Here is a 21,374-nt window from a genome sequence, read left to right as displayed (position 1 = left end):
GCTAAAGATAATTGAGCATTTAAAGGATAAGTTAACAAAGCCTTTTGAACAGGACGAAGTGGAAAGAGAGATATTTGGAATAGACTTGTTAAAAGCTCCAGGTCCGGATGGGAATATAGCTACATTTTTCCAACAAAAATGGGAAGTGGTAGGGCCTTTGGTGACGGATGCCTACCTTAATTACCTGAACATGAGGAAAATGCTTAAGGAAATGAGCAAGACCTTCATTGTACTAGTACCAAAGAGGAACAACCTTGAAGAAGTAAGTCATTTTACACATATAAAATATGTAACATTGTATGCAAGATTATTGCTAAAATATTGGTATGCAAACTTAAGACAACTCTTAATACCTTAATTTCCCCGTTTCAAAATGCTTTTATGGAAGGAAGACAAATAAGTGATAAAATTATCCTTTGCTCGGAATTGTTGGGCTAGGTAAAAAGGAAAAAATAAAGGTAAGGACATTTTTGGTGCACTTAAGTAGATATCAATAAAGCTTATGACAGTCTGAGTTGGAATTTTGTCAAGGCGGTTCTAATGTTTAGTGGTTTTGATGAGAATTGGATCAATTTAATCATCACATGTATATCTTCAGTCTCCTACAAAATCCTTAAAAATGGTGCTCCAACGGGTAGCATTGTCTCGAATAGGGGGTTAAGACAAAGGGACCCACTACCCCTTACTTATTTGTTCTTTGCAAAAATAGTTTGTCACTTATGATTAGTAAAATAGAGAAAGAATAGAAAATACATGGGATTAAGGTTGGGAGAAAGAGCATCCCGAGTTCAAACTTCTTATTTACAAATGTTTAGGGTAAATAAAGACTCCTGTTTTGAGATCAAAAGAATTCTTGATGATTTATGTGATTGTTAGGGATTTCAAATAAATTATGACAAGTAGGATTTTTTATTGAGCGAACATTGCCACCCAAAATTAAAAAAAAGTTAAAAAATATACTCTATTTGAAAGTGATAAGTGAATATGGGAAATATATAAGAGTGGAGCTGAGAATGCGAAATAAGAAAAGTAATTTTTTCAGACAGTCTTAAGCAAAATGTAAGCAAAATTAGCTTAATGGAAAGCTAAAATCTTGGTCGAGGTGGTAACTTGACACTCATCAAATTAGGCTTAGTAAACATCTCAATCTATCAAACATTGCGTTTTCGGTTACTAAGAAAAGTACGTGACAAGATGGATAGGATCATCTGTCAATTTGGGTGGGGGGAAGATGATAAGGAGAAAAAGAAAATTCATTAATTTAGTTGGGAAAGCTATGTAGGGATAAAAGTCAATGTGGCCTAGGCATAAGAAAAATGGAAGTAATGTACAATGCGTTGCTTGCAAAACAAGCTTGTCGAACCATTAATAATCAGAGTTGGCTCTTACAAGAAACGTGGGTGAATAAATATTGTCAAAATAATGATTTCTTTCAATGCAATGCTAAAATGGGAAACTCCTGGGTACGGAAGAGCATAATAAATGGTAAACAAAAAGTCAAACAATGTATTGTGTGGAAAAGGTCAAACAAAAATAAAAAAGGTTGTCGGTATTAATGAAAATCAAAAGAGAGAAATAAAGGAAAGAATCATCACATTTGACACAGATAGATGAAAATATGAAAGCCTGATAGTTGTAGAATGCTTGGGACCAAGGTGGAAATTCAACCATAGTGGGAAATTCATAGTCAAGTCAACATATGTAGAGGAGACCAAGGGTAGTGATACTAGTACAGTGAGGCACAATAATAGACAAATTAAGGGGAATGATTAGAAAATACTTTGGGCAAGTAAACTGTCATTCAAAATTATCATATTCATATGAAAAATACTTATTGGACATCTTCCATGCAAAGAGGAAATCCAAAAGAGGATAAAGATAAGGGATGTGAAGTATGCATTGTGCTAGGGTGGAATAGAGAACCTAAAACACCTTGATGGTTGTCGAGACCATCAAATATAAATTTCATACGCTCTAACTAAAGTAAAAAAGTAGTATAGAGAAGCAAGGTTGATCCCACAGGGACTAAGATTCCTAATATAGTTTTCGTGTGACTAGATTTTAATGTTGTGGCAGCTGTTGTGCTCACAACTTGTAACGTGCAGTGCTGAAAATAAAACGAAGGGGGTTTTAGTTGATTAGGATTAAAAGTATAGAAATAAATAGAACAAAATAATAGTTGAATTCTAAATGCGAAAAATAAAATCAAATAACCGAAATTAAATTAGATAATCAATTATGCAAATTTTTAGCCTTAGAATCAGTATATTCCATACTCGAATCAATCCTCAAAGATGATTTTTCCCTTCTAAATGATAAGTTGGTTATAACAATCAAGGACGCCTTAACCGCCAACTCTTTCTTGTGTAGTTGATTCTGGGACGCCCTACAAGCCAACCCTTACCAATTGTCTAACTACATAACACGTGTCTGCAATTTAAGACCTTGACAACCTTGTGATCTAAAAGAGCTCAACTCAAATCAATGGCCTCAACCGTGTGGGTCATTAAATTCCAATCATTATCTCCCTTGACAGAATCCAAATGGCCTTCTCCACCTGGACATGCTAATTTGTTTGCGAGAACTCGAATGTGGTAGTCGATTGATCCGTTTTCCCAATTGTACATCAAAAAATTGCCAACCCAATGGGCCCTTTCTGAGTTGAAATCGAGTTAACTTAGAGAGATGATTACCCTTTCTGAGTTGAAATCGAGTTAACTTAGAGAGATGATTATACCTGTCCCATATTCCAGAGAGATAATGAATACCGTGTTGAAGGTTTTTAGCACGGGTTTATCTCTCATGATTCTCGGTTGGATTGATTACCTGCCTAAAACTAAGCGAGGATTAGTTGAACATGAATTTGGTCATGCTCAATGAAATTTTGGGAGTTTAGATAGAATGCAAGGTTATGAAAGTAAATGGAGGGAACTTGAGAAGCAATTTCACCAAAATATAAAAAGAAAAAAAAAAATAAGGCAGCAAACTTCAAGATGTTACTGACGTAAATTCTAAAATAAATTCTCAACCGTCCTCTCAAAATAAATTCTCAACCGTCCTCTCAATGCCCGATTACACCCCTTTTTATACTAGTTCCCAAGGAACCAAGTCTCACAATTTATGCTTAAATTCCTAGTAACAACTAAGCACTAACCAATGTTTAAGTAAAAATCCGATTTTTCAAGATTTTCGTTCAACAGAATATTTGAATCCTTCAAAGTCAACCTTTGATTTTTTTTCTTCAGCAACCCAAACTACTCTGAATTTTTACTTTAGCCCCTAAATTTGCTTTTCGCCCTAATTTAGTTTGTATTTGTTTGTTTTTGAATTTCAGCACTCCAATTGCGTCCCTGATAAAATTTAAGCAAGAGATCACCAACTTAGTAATAATCTATTAAAAAATTGACCAAAATTATGTATATTAAACATATAAAATTAACTTACTATCACACCTATTTCATGAGTGTACAATTACAAAAATTGTTTGACCTGGGTTCAAACTAGATATGAAATCTAATAAACTGGGGACGAGTTCAATTTAGTATTGGATCCTTTTTTTGGTTAAAAGAACCAATAATGGTACAAAAGAAAGTATGGATATGTTTGCAATTTAAACAAAGTTATCTTTGGAGGAAAGTCCCTAAAATTTAAATATGACGATATTAAATTTAAACAAATATATATTATTAATATCATATTTAAAATAAATTTATTTATTTTTGAAAAGATGTGTAAACACAATCTATCGATTTTATACATAACTTTTAAAAATAATATTCAATCTTAAACACTCAATATTTCAATATTATCAATAGATTAAGTTGTGCTATTCAATCCTTTTATTTTGCCAAAATTATGAATTTAATATTGCCACTTTTTAATTTTTATATATTTTTAAAATTTAAATTTTTAATTTTCATCAAACGATAATTGTTAAAATTATTAAGTTATATTATTTTAAAATTTGATACAATAAACATATTGTCACATGTGCAATATTATGGTAACTGATAGACCTGATCATAGGTAGGGCCACTCGGGCCGGCCCAAAGGCCCGCCCGAAATGTGGGAGGTTTGGGCAAAAATTTAGGCCCGAAAAATGAGTTTGAATAAAAAAATAAGGTTCGTTTAAAAAATGGGCCAAGCCTCGGGTAAGACATTTTTGGCCTTGGCCCGACCCAGCTCGGCTCTGCTCGAATTCACTAAAGGACAAAAAAAATTTGTTCTTTTTTTTTAATGTTATTTTCTTATTGTTTTCTTCCTATTTTGCTACCATTTTACTATTCTCGTTATTACTGTTTTGTTGTTATTGTTTGATATTGTATAAAACTTATTTTATTGTTAATTTTATTATTATTTTAAAGATATTTGTTAATTTTGTTATTATTTTAGAGACATTTACTTGTTAAGTTGTATTTATCTTAGTGTCAATTAAGTTTACATATTTTTTAAAATTTATTTTCAATTTGTTAGGAAATATTTATTTTGATATTTTTAGTATTTTTGATATATTATATGTATTTAAAAATTATATAAAAATTAATACTGTGGGCCGAGCACTGGTTTTAGCATTTTTATCTGGTCGGACTTGGATAAAATTTTAGGCCCATTTTTAGGCCCGGGCCTAATAAATGGACCTAAATTTTTAGTTGAACCCGACCCGCCTGGCCTGGCTTATGAGCATATTTAATAACTGATTAATGATTATCATTTGCAACAATACTAAAATTTCAAGAAAATATAGACTAAATATGCAAGTATAAGCATGGTATAATAATATTAATTAATTTAACTAAATATTTTAAAGTGCTCTTATTTATATCAAAATTAAAATTTAAAATTTTAAAAATATAATTAAAAATAATCAAATTAAAATACAAAAACTAAATGCATAACTTTACAAAATATTTCCCTTGTTAAATGACTTTTTGAAGTAGGATCGCCTAGGCAGTGAGTACATCTACCGTTCCCTATTGCCGACTACGTGAGACCCACTTTAATACATGGTGGGCCCACTTCATCCTTCAAAATAATCAGAGCCCCAACGTAAAATAATAAAACTAACGTTTTCTATTTCTCTATTTTGGTGCTCTTACTCTTTCTCTCTCTTCTTCTTCTTCCTCCTCAAAGCCTCTCTTTAGGTCCTTGCATTTTTGGTGTAGGGTTTCCAATTCCTAAACAACTGTTTGTATGCTTTCTCATGTCAACATTTTAGTTCCAGAACCTGTTCCTCATTGTTTTCACTTCTCTCTCCTTTCCTAAGGTACTGTCTTTTTCTATCGATTCAAGTTTTGGCTTTTTGTTTGTTGCTGGGGAGGGGGGGGGGTTGAATCTTTGTTTTTTTTTCTTGGGGTTGGATTTAATACATGCAATGACATTTAAGGATGTTGGACTATCCTGTTTCTGGGTTTTGTCTTGATTTTCTGCTTTTTTTTTTCTTTTTTCCTTTGGAGGGGGTTGGGCTATGGTTGGCAGTTAAAAGAGTGTTTGTGTTTCATATGGTAGCTGGATCCGTAGTGGTCTTCTTTTTTGTTAAAGCTAGAAATGGAACAAAGCTTACTTTGCAGCTTGGATTTGTCTTCATTTTCTACTTCTGATCTATTACATCTGAAAGAAAGAAAAATAATGAAAAAATATGTGAAAAAGTAGAGTTTAAAATTTATGTTTGGCTATCATTTTCTTTGCTAATTTTTTAAAGTTTAAATCTAACAAGTGTTGCGTATGAATTGGCTATGATACATTAAAAGCGTGGAAAGCGCCATTGTAGCAGTAGTGATTTTCATTAGTTAGCTGATTTGATTAGGTTCACAGTTCAGTCTTTTTATGCTAAAGCATCATGATATCTCTGGGGTACTTGTGAATTGTGATTGGTGCTAGCATATCGAAGATTTTCCATTTTTGAAAATCTTTTGGCAGTCATTTTGATGTGATTTATTTGTGGTTTGATATCTATAACCCTTATATATATTGATATATCATAATAGTTTTTGACATGACCTTTCTTTGATACTTCTGGTTTTAACTGTTTCCATTTGGTGATCGTGTTTAGGTTCTCGGAATATAGGAGCTTTAAAATCGATTTGCTTAAAGCATGCTCACAAGTTTGCACGCATTTGGATCGTTAAAGTTGGTTTATGCGGAAACATGAATTAGTATAATTTTTGAGGGTATAATAAAACTTTGAAGATACAGCTGAGAAAAGTTAGTGCCAGTGTAACAGTTAAGATGGGTTCATATTCTGGTTCTTTTGAAATTGTTGAAGCAGGTGAAGAGCTAAAACCGGTACAACGTTCTAGACGGACATACCGACCGCACATAGGATTGGGCATTGGTGAAAAGGATCAGAAGCCACCTGTGCAGAAACTGGGATGCAAGAATTCTCTAGAAAATGATATTAACCAGCTTTTTGAGGCTATCAATGTCAAAGGTCCTACAGGTTTAAGTGTTTCGTACCAAGGAGGTACTAGCTCGAGTTCTTTAAAGAAAAATGCTTTGAAGAAACCAATTGCTGTGGGGATACCCCACTCCCCGAGAATTGGTGGTTCAGAGCCGTTGTCATTGAAACAGGCATTAAGGGATCTTTGTATTTCTAAAGCATCGGAAATGGCTGCTATGAAATGGTTGTCAATGTCAATTAGTTCCCCTGGCGCCTCTGAAGCTGGAAGGGTAAAGAGTTCGTTCAATCCAGTTGTAGTTGACTCTGGTGTTCCAGGAAATGAACATAAGGGGAGCATGGTTGAAATATCTTTTGTGCCTGAAGATGACAAACCGACTTCTTCTAGGATGATGACTGCCCCACGTCAAGCACCTAAGAATAAGTTGATGAGCCAAAGTTCTAATTCTTCACCACAGTTTCCTCGTGCAACAATGCAAATTAGCACTGGAACTTCTACATCAACTCAAACTGATAGTTCTACATCCAGAAAAGTTGGAACTCCAGCACCAAAGGCAGAGATGCGTCGGAAAGAAAAGCATACTTCTGCATCTTCTCCATCATGTTCTTATGCTGATGATAATACATTAGAACCTGAGAGTACCGTGCCTGCTTCAACCAAGGTACCAAAAAGATCACCTGTGCCAAAGTCGGGACGGAAAGGCAGGTTGCATGCTGTTCCTTCATCCAGCTTGACCGATGGCAATAAAGCAAGCAGTACAACAAGGAATGTGCCCCGGGTGGCTAAAACAATTGTCAGGAACAAGAGTTCTGTCAAGAAAAAAACGAAGCAGGATTCCTCTTCTGCTGCTAATACTTCTAAAGAAGACTTGGACTTGAATACAAGTCAATTAATTTGTCAGAGATGCCAGTGCTCTATGAAGACTTCAAGTAATGAAACAAATCAAGATTCCATGAAGTCACAGTCTGCTGGTATTATTGCTGAAGTCAGCTCAAGTCATGTGAGTTCTGATATGCACAAGCCAACCTTGGTTGAAAATAACTCTAACAGAAGCCAAGCTGCCATTCCAAGGGCTAAAAATAGCCCCAAAGCAAGAGAAAAGGGAGACATCTCACAAAGTTCAAGCAGCCTTGGTGATAGTAGCAGCACAAGCATCAGCGATGACAGCAATTTAAGTGGGTCTACCTGTGGCAACAAACCTCACATGTCAAAGGACATGAGGTGGGATGCCATCTCCCACATAAGAATGCAGGATGGTGTTTTCGGGTTGAGACATTTTAATCTTTTAAAGAAGCTTGGTTGTGGAGATATTGGGACGGTATATCTTGCAGAGCTTATTGGTACAAACTGCTTGTTTGCTATAAAGGTAATGGACAATGAATTTTTGGCGAGAAGGAAGAAAATGCCTAGGGCCCAAACAGAAAGAGAAATATTAAGGATGCTTGATCATCCTTTTTTACCTACTCTATATACGCAATTCGTTTCAGATAACTTATCATGTTTAGTTATGGAGTACTGTCCTGGTGGGGATTTGCATGTGCTTCGGCAAAAGCAGCCTGGGAGATGTTTTTATGAGCCAGCAGCACGGTAAGATGCTTAGATGATCAAAAGTAGGATTTTGATCTATTAGTTTTGAACATCTTCATGATTGAGCACCAAAAATAAAAAATAAAAGAAGGATAAGATGCTTCGAATTAAGTTCATAACACGGCTAGATTTTTCTTGTTAACAGGAGGAACTTTTGATTTAGCAAGTCTCTGGTCATTCATTCAGTTTGAACATCTAACGTACAAATATTTTTGCAGTACATTGCTAGTATATCTGGTTGAAGTTATGAAATGGTTTAGATACGGGTATGATTGGTGCTTCCACCTTATTCACCTTGGAACTCCCTTATAAATCCATGCTGGTTTTTAATTAGGGTCAACACATCTTTGGAAGTTTTAGCTTGTCTAAATTATGTTGCATTACATTGGTTTTGAGTTGCTAACCTCCAGCTGTGCTGTTTTTACTTGTTTCCTTCTTATGAGCGATCATTTTTTTCGTTAAACTTATATCAGTAACCAATATAATCCTGAACTGGTTATTTATATTTTTCTTATGTGCAGGTTTTATGTAGCTGAGGTTCTTCTTGCTTTGGAGTACTTGCACATGCTTGGAGTTGTGTACCGTGATTTGAAACCTGAAAACATTCTGGTTCGAGAAGATGGCCACATAATGCTCACAGATTTTGACCTTTCACTGAGATGCACAGTTAGTCCAACTCTCCTGAAATCTTCATCGTATTTGGATCCTGCAAGGTTATCTGTTCAATGTATGGCTTCTAGCTGCGTGGAACCCTTCTGTATCGAACCAACCTGCCATGTCCCATGCTTTGGTCCTAAGTTTTTGCCCACTTCTGCAAAAACAAAGAAGAAAGCGAAAGAAGACCTTGCTGCCAAAGTCCGATCACTGCCACAGCTTGTTGCTGAACCCACTGATGCAAGATCCAATTCCTTTGTTGGGACCCACGAGTACTTGGCTCCTGAGATCATTAAAGGAGATGGTCATGGAGCTGCTGTTGATTGGTGGACCTTCGGCATCTTTCTTTATGAGCTCCTCTATGGTAAGACGCCTTTTAGAGGTGCAGGGAATGAAGAAACGCTGGCTAATGTAGTGTTGCAGAGCCTTAAGTTTCCGGACGTTCCTCTCGTTAGTTTCCATGCAAGGGATCTCATCAAACGGCTGTTGGTAAAGGAGCCCGAGAATCGTCTAGGGACAGAAAAGGGGGCAGCTGAGATCAAACAACATCCATTCTTCGAAGGCTTGAACTGGGCTTTGATACGGTGTGCTGTTCCACCAGAACTACCAGAGTTGTATGAACTGGGGGTTCCGACAATGATGTCCCCAGAGGCAGAAACGAGCAATTACTTAGAATTTAAAGCAACAGGAGAGCACCTTGAATTCGAGCTGTTTTGATGAAAAGGTCTACTTCAAGCGAAAGTTCCCTAAGATATCAACCGTCCGCATGAGACCTTTAATCAGGCCGGTGTTGTAAATTAAATATGTAGCTCATAGTGTAAATTTGATTTGAGAATATTTTGTAAAGCTGATATCAGATTTTGTCATATCAGACACCATAATCTTTCCTTCTTATTATTACCAATGGAACTACTTGCCTGTTTCCGATCAGGATTACTTCTTTATCATTGTAAGGCTGAGTTTCTAGCTTTGGTTGTGAACAAATCAAATGAGTCATGTGCTCAGATTTTCATTTGGGTACTTCATTATTACAAACAATAACAATTGAATTATTAAAAACTTGCTCAGATCATATTAACTATTTCTTTTAATAAACTGTCTGTAAGATAAATCAATAAGGCGAATTTTAGTCCCTGAGGCAATTTTAATCTATATCTATATATTTTTTAATTTGAGCAAATAAAGATAGTTGTTAATTATTTTTATTAATTAAAGTTAACATGGCAAAAAGGAGGAAAAATAAATGGAGAATATAATATACTTAAAATTTATAAAATATTTTAAAATTTCAAATAATTAGTTTCAAATTTTGAAAAGAAAGCTATAGAAATTCTTTTGAATTTTAATCTTTTAAAATTAAAAAATCTTTAAATAAATTTAAAAGATTTTGAAAATTTTGAAAATATTGATTAATTTTAAAATTGTAAAATATTATATGTTGTTTTGAATTTTTTAATTTTTAAAATTCAACCGATTGAGATTAGATACGTGTAATGTTTTTGCAAATGTATTTTTAATCTTTTCACCACGTCTACTTCGACAAACATAAATAGTTAATATTGCATTAAATTGTCTTTGCTTATTCATTCACTTTTGAACTGTATAAAGATTGATTATTGACACAAGTTTTGGTTTTAGAAGTTTGGAAGTGGTTCATACGATTGTGCCCAAAGCTTCTAGTGGTGTTCTAAGCATGTTTGCAGAATAGTGGAGGTACTTCAGAGTTTTGGTAGTTCTTGGTTAATGGAGCTCTTCTTGAAAATAGATGAGCTTATATAGAGAATCGTTGGCTCTTTTGGATAAGTATTCTGTTATATGAGTCTGAAATAAGATCATTGAGTGTTTTTGTTGGATGTGATGGGATGTGATTTTGGCATGCTTTATGAGAGTTAATGGTAGTGTAACTTCTCAAATTCGGCCTAAATGTTATAGCTGAATATTAAGGAATTACATAATTTGATTTTAATTTAGAAATTAAATTCGAAATCGTGAGTTTTGACAGAATCAATTTTGACATATTGCTTTCTAATTTTAGGAAAAATACTTGACAAAAACTATTTATTTTGTTAAAGAAAAATACTTACGTGATTACTTCATTTTGTAGCAGAAATTTCTAAGTTATTAAAATTTGAAAATCGTAACTCAGATTATAAAACATATAATTTTGCAGTTTAAAGATATGAACTACTAAATTTGACAAAAACAAATCAAAAACGAAAAATAAAGTCCAAAATAGTTTACAGTCCAAAAAGTTCGAAAAAGTCCATATTAAACATTAAACCCCTTTTAAACCGTTTTTATTATTGAGAATCCAACCCAAGCTTCCACATGTTGTCTAATCCTAAGTTTGTTGATCACCCGAGACGATAAAACCAAAGGGTGAGTTAACGAGCTCGGTGTGTAACTCAGCTCAAATAAATAGAACAAATATCAATATAACAGACAGATTAGTTACAGATGCAAATATAGATTCAGATTCAGTCACTGATGCAAATAAAAATATAGATTCAGATATAGATACGAATACGTATACGTATACAAATACGTATATGCATACGCATACGCATACGCATACGCATACGCATACGCATACGCATACGCATACGCATACGCATACGCATACGCATACGCACACAAACACGCACACGCATACGCATACGCACATAGACACGCATACGCATACGTATATGACATGCATACGATATGAGATACAAATACAAATTCAGATCTTACCCTAATCGGCTACACACCATCTCCATCCATCTTTACACACCAATTCGGGTAATAAATACCCAACCAACCCCACACACCTATAAGTGAGCGTATGTCACTTTTCAGAATAGAGCAGTCAAGCTGCCAGAAAATAGTGCGGTAATCCACTAGAATAAGTTAAGTGTGGTAAAGCCACCGTAACAGATATGTGGTTTAAACTACCAGATAAAGCAAATCATTAAACTGCCAACACTTCCTTCATCACATCATTATCCCACCCCTATACACATGCAAAACATAATACATACTTACATGCATATAGATGAGTCATGCTTTGAGTAATCAGAACATGCTAACAGAATTATCAGATTACTGATCAGATACGAATTTCACATTATTGGCATACTTGCAGTAATTACACATACATTATTCATATAGCAGATATCACATACAAAAGTTAAACAAAACATACAATAGGCCCTATGAAGTAACTAACTTTGAATCGCACTTTAACTACGACCCTAACCAAAATTTACAAAAATTGAGCCCACGCGGCCTAACACACACGCGCACATGACCTACTTAACCAAGCTTGTGTGGTCTACACGATCGTGTGACGTTGACAGTGTACTTTTCAGCTTCGTGCATTTCGTAGTTTTTTAATGTTTCCATTACACACTTGGTCGTTTTTTGATGCCAATGCAAAACCAACAATTTCAAAACCTAAAACAACATCCAATTTAACTGAATTAGAAAATATATACGAAAAAAGACCCTTGCCTTTCTAAAATTTTTAATCAAAACTATATGGCACTTGATCCTAAACACCAAAACAACCCCCAATCGCCTTCGATCACTTATCCTTGTTAAAGCCAGCAACTTAACAGTACCTAGTTCGTCGGAGGATTGCTTGTTACCAAAAGCTCACCTAAATAAAGGATTCCAAAATAATCAAAGCCGTGTCACACAAAGAAAATAAACAATCATCACCATAAATGTGAAAACCCCAACAAAGTATGAATATTAAAACATAAACCTTACCACCTACCATCATAACTGCTCAAGAGCAAGTGATGGCTGTAGCGGGATTTGTGCAAGTGTTCACAGTAGTTCAAGTAATAAGTAAGTAAAATGAGTTATCGTCTCCATAGGGACTGTGTACGTTAATCGATCAATTGCAGAATTATAAATCACAATTTGATATAAGAACTCAATAATTTTGGATAGTGATGATTAAATTAACTAGATGCAGAAAGTGATCTCTAATACAATTTTTAACTAAGTATGCAAATTATCTAATGTATGAATGAATGGCTTTAGCAACAAAAACAATCAACATAAAATAGGCTAGGATAATTATATTAATCAACTCAATTCATTTTCATCATTCTTAACAATGTTCAGAAAACATTCCATGGTAACTCGATCTTTCATGAGTTTGGAAACCAAATTAAGTCCTCTCAGAGTCTTTTACTTAGTGAAATATGCATTTTAATGATCATATTAAACTAATGGTTTCTTAGTTTTATGCGAGGTCATGGGGACATTTACATTTGCAATAGTTTAATCACATAAACCTAAAAACTATGCAAGATAATAGAGCTAACTAAAGATATTATGAACCTCTTATTTAGTCGGGTTTAATGATTTAAATTGAGCATTGCACTTTTCAATTATGCGTCTACTAGCCGTCGTTTGGTTAGGATCACTTAGCTAATTTGAATGCACCCAATCACGTATGAATGAAATACTGATTTGTGATATTTGTGATAAGTTTTAAATAATTTATAAATGATCGTTCTTGAAACCAACTATTATCACGATGAAGGCAAGTGTACCTATCGAACAGTAGTATAGCTTTAGCAAGACCGGATTGTCGAACCTAAAGGAACCAAGAGTACTAGTAATTACTTTCTTTTTATTATCTAGCCTAAAAATTAAGGGATTTTTTTATCAAAACTAATTAACTAAAATAAGGGTGCAGAGAAATAAAATTGGGGAAAATACTTTTAGAAAATTCGATTGATTAAGACAATACACAAGGAAAAATCCACCTAGACTTTACTGTTATTTGAATCTGAATCAGACGATTTTTTCATTTGACTTGATCCGTAGAAATCCCTAGGTTATATTATTATCTTCTTGAGACTAATAACGTCTAACCCTAGGTTGATTAATTGATATCTCTTTCTAATTAACACCATAGTGTTACATTAACTCGATCTATGGATCCCTTTATTAGGTTTCACCCTAATCTAACAAAATCTTGTCACCCTATCTCTAGGCGTGCAATCAACTCCGCTTAATTATGACAAATTTACTCTTAGACAGGGAGTTTTGCTCCTCTGAATAAGCACATTAACTCGAATCAATATTCCTGGAATATTAAGATAAGAATTAAGTACACATAATTAAGAACAAGTCAAATATTTATCATATAATTCAGATAATAATAACAAGATCTATCTTAGGTTTCATTCCCTTTAAGTATTTAGGGGGTTTAGTTTATAATTATAAAAGAAAGAATCTCAGAAGAATAATGAATGCAAAACATAAAGAAAATCCAAAACTCCTGAATGGAAATTGAAGGGAGATATTCAGTCTTGATGAATAATCCGACTTTTAAGATGGATCAATCAACTTTCTTCAAGTAATTCTTTGCTTCCTACTCCGTGTGTCTTCCTAAGTGCCTCCTCAAGTGTTTAAATAGGCTTTAGAATGCCTAAGAGCCCTCAAAAGTGGCCTTTTCTGAATAGGACTATACTTGGGCTCGACAGGGACATGCCCATATGCGATTGCTCCAGACCGTGGTCAAGGCTGTTAAATAGGCACGGGCGTGTAGTCTACCCATGTAAGTTATGCTTCGATCCTGCCAAATGGACACGGCTGTGTCGTTTGCTCGTGTGAGGAAGTCCAGGCTGTGTTGATTTCCCATGTGGGTCCATTTTCTCTATTTTTGGCCCGTTTCTGGCTCTTTTTGCCCTCCTATGCTCTCCAAAGTATAAAATATGAAATTAAAGGATTAGGAGCATCAAATTCACCGAATCTAAGGATAATTCATCCAAAAAATGTGTTAAGCATGGGATAATAATATGTATAAATTATGGTCTATCAAATACCCCCACACTTAAGTGTTTGCTTGTCCTCAAGCAAAATCCTCAACTCACAATCAAAATAAATTTTTCTCAATTTATAATCCCTATCAATAATATCTCAAAATAATCCATAAGAAATCATACATTGAAAATTCAACTAAAAGTACATCAAAGTTTCAAACATTCCAAGTTGAGCATTTTATCATGAAAACATAGGTGTCCCCCTTCATCTAAGTAATCACCTTTGATCAAAATGTCACAGAGTTTAGCATCATCACTAAAGATTCACACAAATCACTCGAGGTGTTTAAGGACATCAAATAAAGCACTCAATAGTCAATATGAAAAGTTATTATCATAGGCTTGCATGAAAATCAAATCTCCACCACTATAAATTGAGATGAAACATTAATCAAAAAGTCTTTAGAGGGTTGTAATGTGGCTTTGGTTAGGGGGTATGGTCACAAGCTAAAAGAAAATGTTAGAATCGAGATTGAATTGAAAAATTACCTAACTAGAAAAATAACTAATCATCAATTGAATACATATGAGCTTCTTCTCAGAATATGGAATTAAACACTTAAGCTCAAAAACAACAATCGCTATAAATATATGTATGTATGTATGTATGTATGTATGTATGTATGTATGTATGTATGTATGTATGTATTATTATTATTTTTAAGAACAAGTCAAATAATAAAAGCTATCTATCAAACATAAAACATAGTTAAACAATTTATTCAAATCAAATCTCGACAAAAATAAGGATCAAATTAATATAGGGGATTTCAACAATAATGGGTTATGGGTTAATATGGAGGGTGGATCAATGAATGGGTTGTTAGGCTCAAGGGGGTTCACTAAAGGTTAATTATGAAGGTAGGCTTTTATGGAGTGAGTGGGTTAAACCTAAGAACCTTTATCATTTTGACATATCAAATCAAATGGTGTGGTCTTGACATGCATAATCAAGCAAGTTCTAGAAAAACGATTCAATATTGACGCACTCAAAGAAACAATAAAAATGAGTATGAAAGCAATAGATGCTCTGAAGGCTCAAGCTCTCAAAAAAATTATGGCTTTTTGATGTTTAAACCTGTGAATTTTAATTCAAGATAATACCTAAACTTGGGGAAACAACCTAAAAATTTTTAATTCTCAAAAATTAACTTATCATGCTTGATTCTCTAATTCCTTAAAGTTTAAACAATCGATGCATGAATGCCTATGTTTTAATTCAAGACATACCAATAAAAATCATAGATTAATTAAAATTCATTCTAATAATGATATGTGAAGATCACATGAGAATAAAAATGCAGGGATTTTTCTGATCATGATATAAGTAACCCCCCCACACTTAAGATGTACATTGCCCTCAATGTACAAAGGTAGATATACTGAAAATAGAGATATAAGATCATAAGATAGGGAGAGAAGTGAAACTTCTTGAATTTTTGGACAAAATCCTTGAATTGGAGAGCGATAATTGAAGATAAAACTGAAGGAAAGGCATGCTTCTGAGGGATAACTGAGAATGCACCACTTGTGAAAGGGAATTAAGGGAATAATTCGATTATAATCATAAAGATGAACCGAGTTTATAAAATAAAAATTAGTTTTCAAATAAATTGAAATAAAAGTAAAAATAAAAATAATATGAGTTTTCTTTAGAAAGGAAAAAAGTACGACCGTGTGGTCCCACACGGGTCTTACACGGTCGTGTCACACTCCCGTGTGGTTCACATTTTGCCCGTGTTTATCGTGAAATGAGTAATCATTACACGACATGAGGACACGCCTGTGTGTCTAGGCTGTGTGGTCACATGGTCGTATCGCACAGTCGTGTGCGATGTGGTTCGCTTTTCCAATGCCTGTGGGTTTCGTACACGCCCGTGTTCTTTTGATAGTGTCGACCACGGGTGGTGGGCATGGGCATGTCGCACGCCCGTGTTAATTTGGCAGTCTTGCCCACGGCCATGTTGCACGGCCGTGGCAACTTATTGAATCCCATGTTTGGGAAATTTTTTTTTCTATTTTCACACGGCCGTATTGCACGGTTGTGCTACCTCTCGTGGTGTGAGCACGGCCTTAGGCACGCTTGTGTGCCTGGCCGTGTGTACCCTTGTCAAATGTCAAAAATTCCTGCAGGTAAACTATGAACGAATAAAGAAAAAGATAAATCCTATTTAGTGAGGTTAGTGTTTAGGTTGCCTCCCAAGAAGCACTTATTTAGAGTCTAAGCTCGACTCTACCTTATGGGTAAATTTAGGGCAGTTCGTGGAGGCGTAGCTCCTCTCTATCAAGTTTAAAATTCTCACCGTTGTAAGGTTTGAGACGATGTCCTTTTACTTTGAAAGTACCTTGTGATGGGTGACTTACCTCTACGGTGCCATATGGGAAGACAATTTTGACTACGAACGGACCTGAAAATCTTGATTTAAGCTTCCCAGACAACAATTTGAGCCTCGAGTTATATAATAGCACAAGATCTCCAACTTCAAATTGTTTATTTTATCTCAAATGAGTGTCATGCCGGCGTTTCGTTGCTTCCTTGTATACTCGTGAATTTTCATATGCATTGGTTCGCCACTCATCTAACTCGTTTAACTGCATCAACCTGTTTTTACCTGTAAGTTTGGGATCAAAGTTTAGAAATTTTATAGCCCATAATGCTTTGTGTTCTAACTCAAATGGTAGATGACAACTCTTTCCATAAACAAGTCTGTAAGGTGAAGTGCCTATGAGGGTCTTAAAAGCAGTTCTATAAGTCCATAAAGCATCATCTACTTTCATTGTCCAATATTTCCTATTTAATTCCACCGTCTTTTCTAGGATACGTTTAAGCTCTCAATTTTCCACTTCGACTTGTCCACTAGTTTGTGGTGGTAAGAGGTAGCTATTCTGTGGTGAATTCTGTATTTCTTGAGGGTCTTTTCAAATTGGAAGTTACAAAAATGAGTACCCCTATCGCTGATGATTGCTCTAGGTGTTCCAAATCGAGAGAAAAGTTTCTTAAGGAAACGTACTACTACTCTAGCATCATTAGTAGATAGAGCTTGGGCTTCAACCCATTTAAACATACAATCGATAGCTACTAAGATGTATTTATTCCCAAATGAGCTAGGAAATGAACCCATGAATTCGATACCCCAAACGTCAAATATTTCACATGAAAGCATATATGTCTGAGGCATTTCATCACATTTGGAGATATTACTTGTCCTTTGGAATTTGCCATAAGAAGTAACATACCTGTTGGCATCTTTGAATAGAGTGGGCCAATAAAATCCTGATTCGAGTATTTTATGTGTGGTCTTATTCCTACTATAATGTCCTCCAATTGGTCCTGAGTGGCAGTGTTCCAAGATCTTTAATGCTTCTGTCCTTGTAATGCATTGCCTAATGACTTGATCTGCACATATATGAAAAAGGAAAAGGTCTTCCCAAAAGTAGTTTTTCACATCAGTAAAGAATCGCTTCTTTTGCTGATGTGTCAACCCTTTTGGGATAATGTTAGTGGCTAAAAAATTTGCAATGTCAGGAAACCAAGGTACCCCAGATTCATATATAGCAAAAAATTATTCTTCAGGGAATGAATCATTTATTTCAACTTCATCTAGCTCTTTGGTACTTGAATTTTCAAGCCTGGAAAGGTGGTCAGCCGCAAGATTTTCAGCTCCTTTCTTATCCTTGATCTCCAAGTTAAATTCCTGCAATAACAATATCCATCGGATGAGTTGAGGTTTTGCATCAGTCCTAGTTAAAAGGTAGCGAAGAGCAGAATGGTCAGTATAAACAACAACTTTAGACAATATTAGATATGGCCTAAATTTATCGAATGCAAAAACCACAGCTAGCAGCTCTTTCTCCATGGCGGTGTGGTTTTCTTGTGCGGCTGTCAAATTTTTGCTAGCATAATAGATAGGTTGAAAATGCTTATCTCTTCGCTGTCCCAAAATTGTACCTACTGCAAAGTCACTTGCATCACACATTAGTTCAAAAGGTGAATTCCAATTAGGTGCAATTATAATTGGAGCTTTAGTCAATTTAACCTTTAAAGTATTAAATGCTTCAAAACATTCCTGATCAAAATTAAAAGGAGTATCCTTTTATAGTAATTTAGTCAAAGGCATATCTATTTTAGAAAAGTCTTTAATAAATCTTCTATAAAACCCGGCATGTCCTAAAAAACTTCTAATAGCCTTTACCGAATTAGGGGGAGGCAGTTTCTCAATGGCTTCAATTTTAGCTTTATCAACCTCAATCCCTTTACTAGAAATTTTATGTCCTAACACAATACTTTCTTGAACCATAAAGTGACATTTTTCCCAGTTAATCACGAGATTTGTTTCCTCACATCTTATTAAAAATCGTTTTAAATTTTTAATGCAAAGATGGAAAGAATTACTGAAAACTGAGAAATCATCCATAAATACCTCCATGATGTCTTCTACGAGTTCGTCAAAAATGGCCATCATGCAACACTAAAAAGTAGCAGGAGCATTACATAATCCAATAGGCATTCTACGATAAGCAAACATACCATATGGACATGTAAATGTCATCTTTTCTTGATCTTCAGAAGCTAGTGGGATTTGAAAATAGCCAGAGAGTCCATCTAAGAAGCAATGGTACATGTGCCCTGATAATCTTTCCAACATTTGGACAATGAATGGAAGGGGAAAGTGATCTTTTCTTGTGGCATCATTTAGCTTCCTATAATCAATGCAAACCCTCCAACCTGTGACTGTCCTTGTTGCGATTAATTCATTCTTCTTGTTGGCTACAACAGTCATGCCTCCCTTCTTAGGATCAACCTGCACTGGACTTACCCAAGAATTGTCAGAAATAGGATAAATAATTCCAGTATCTAGGAGTTTAATTACCTCAGTTTTAACGACTTCCTTCATGTTGGTGTTCAATTGTCTTTGGGCTTGCACACATGGTTTATATTCATCTTCCATTAAAATTTTGTGGGTGCCAAAAGAAGGGCTGATCCCTTTAATGTCAGAAATTTTCCTAGCTATGGCCCTTTTATGCTCTCTTAATACTTGGAGTAATTCTTCTTTCTCCTTGGGTTGTAAGTTAGATGAAATAATTACTGGTAATGTAGAATTATTTCCAAGGAATACATATTCCAAGTGATTCGGTAATTGTTTAAGTTCCAGTTTGGGGGGTTCTTCAATAGAGGGTTTTTACTTAAGTTCATCGTTCACCTTAATACCCTCATATTTCGCTGGTTTTGGGGACGTTTCATTGGATTTTAGTTTGGTTCCTATCTCACAATCATCATCCACCCCCTCTTCTTGGGTAAGACACAGTTCCATCGTGTCCTTATGTACGAATTCTTGAAAAGAATATTGAGTAGCATGATCAATAGAGTCAATAAAATAACATGAGTCATCTTGTTCCCTAGAAAATCTCATGGCATCATAAATTTTAAAAATAATCTCTTCGTCACCTATTCTAAGTACCAATTTACCATCACCCACATCAATAACAGCCCTAGCGGTGGCTAAAAAGGGATGACCTAAGATTAAAGACACTTTAACATCCTCATCCATGTCAAGCACAACGAAATCAATAGGGAATATAAATTTATCTACTTTTACAAGTACGTCCTCTATAATTCCCCTAGGATATTTAACAGATCTATTAGATAATTGAATACTCATCCTAGTGGGTTTAGGTTCCCCAAGACCAAATTGTTTAAACATTTTATATGGCATCAAATTAATGTTAGCACCTAAATCAGCTAGTGCCTTATCAACATTCAGATTACCAATTAAACAGGGAATAGTAAAACTTCCTGGATCTTTCAGTTTGGCTAGCAGTTTATTTTGGAGTATGGCTGAGCATTCCTCATTAAGTTCCACTATAGATAGGTCTTCAAACTTCCTTTTGTTTGTTAGAAGCTCCTTTAAAAATTTTGCATATGTAGGCATCTGCGATATAGCTTCAACAAAAGGTAAGTTAGTGTGCAGTTGTTTAAAAAGTTTAAGAAATTTATCGAACTATGCATCCATGCGATCTTTCTTCAACTTTGCTGGATATGGGATTGGCGGTTTATATTCCTTTGGCATAGGATTATCATTGTTTTCGGATTTTTCCTCTTCTCCTTTGCTTCTTTTAGCTTCTTGTGGTGGCTTGTTTTCCGATTCAGCTAACACCTTCCCACTCCTTAGTGTAACTGCTTTCACATGCTCTTTTGGATTTGGTTCGGTGTTACTAGGTATATTTCCTGTTGGTCATTCAGATTAATTTAGCGAGCTGACCTATATGAGTTTCGAGCCCTTAGATCGATGCTTGTTGATTCTTAAGTGCTGTCTTAATATTCTGAAAATGAGTTTCTAACACCGAGATGAATTTTATTAGCATCTCCTCAAGGTTCGGCTTTTTCTCTTACTGGTAAGGTTGTTTTTGGAAGCCTGGAGGTGGTGGTGGTTTCTAATTCCCTTGGCCTCCCTATGAGAAATTTGGGTGGTTCCTCCATCTTGCATTGTAAGTGTTGCTATAAGGATTATTTTGAGGTTAAGGATTATTACCCATATAATTTAATTGCTTGTTTTCCATGTTGTGGCCATAGGATGGGTATTCTGAATTGCTCAATCCTCCTCCACTTGCATTGTATTGCATTACTGGGTGAACTTGTGAAGTACCAAGAAAACCGTCAATTTTTCTATTCAGAAGTTCTATCTGGTTAAAGAGCATGGTGACCGAATCGACGTTAAAAACGCCGGCTGTTTTTGTTGGCTTTGTCCTCATGACTTGCCACTGATAATTATTCAGTGACATCTCTTCTATAAATTCATAAGCCTCCTCAGGTGTCTTATTATTGATAGTTCCTCCATCAGCTGCGTCAATCATCTGTCTAGTCGAAGGATTCAGGCCATTGTGAAACGTTTGAACCTGTAGCCAGAGTGGT

The 21,374-nt window shown here is 35.0% G+C and overlaps 1 protein-coding gene across 1 annotated transcript; it reads left to right on the top strand.

Moving 5' to 3' along the window:
* The first annotated feature begins 5,054 nt into the window (after positions 1–5,054).
* On the top strand, positions 5,055–9,566 carry LOC108461011 (serine/threonine-protein kinase D6PKL1-like). Its single transcript, XM_017760762.2, has 3 exons — positions 5,055–5,263; positions 6,050–7,982; positions 8,504–9,566. The coding sequence occupies exons 2-3, from the start codon at positions 6,226–6,228 to the stop codon at positions 9,351–9,353; spliced, it is 2,607 nt and encodes an 868-aa protein (XP_017616251.1). The 5' UTR covers positions 5,055–5,263; positions 6,050–6,225; the 3' UTR covers positions 9,354–9,566.
* Positions 9,567–21,374: the final 11,808 nt, after the last annotated feature.

Source organism: Gossypium arboreum, chromosome 4, assembly GCF_025698485.1.
Source record: "Gossypium arboreum isolate Shixiya-1 chromosome 4, ASM2569848v2, whole genome shotgun sequence".
Taxonomy (NCBI): Eukaryota; Viridiplantae; Streptophyta; class Magnoliopsida; order Malvales; family Malvaceae; genus Gossypium; species Gossypium arboreum.
The sequence above is the reverse complement of the archived record's forward strand: the minus strand, read 5'-3'. Positions and strand labels throughout refer to the sequence as shown.

Bases quoted from the DNA above. Each gene is read 5' to 3' on its own strand.
- LOC108461011 (XM_017760762.2), top strand. From the start codon at position 6,226: ATGGGTTCATATTCTGGTTCTTTTGAAATTGTTGAAGCAGGTGAAGAG. The intron at 7,983-8,503 runs GTAAGATGCTTA...TCTTATGTGCAG, and splicing joins TTTTATGAGCCAGCAGCACG to GTTTTATGTAGCTGAGGTTC.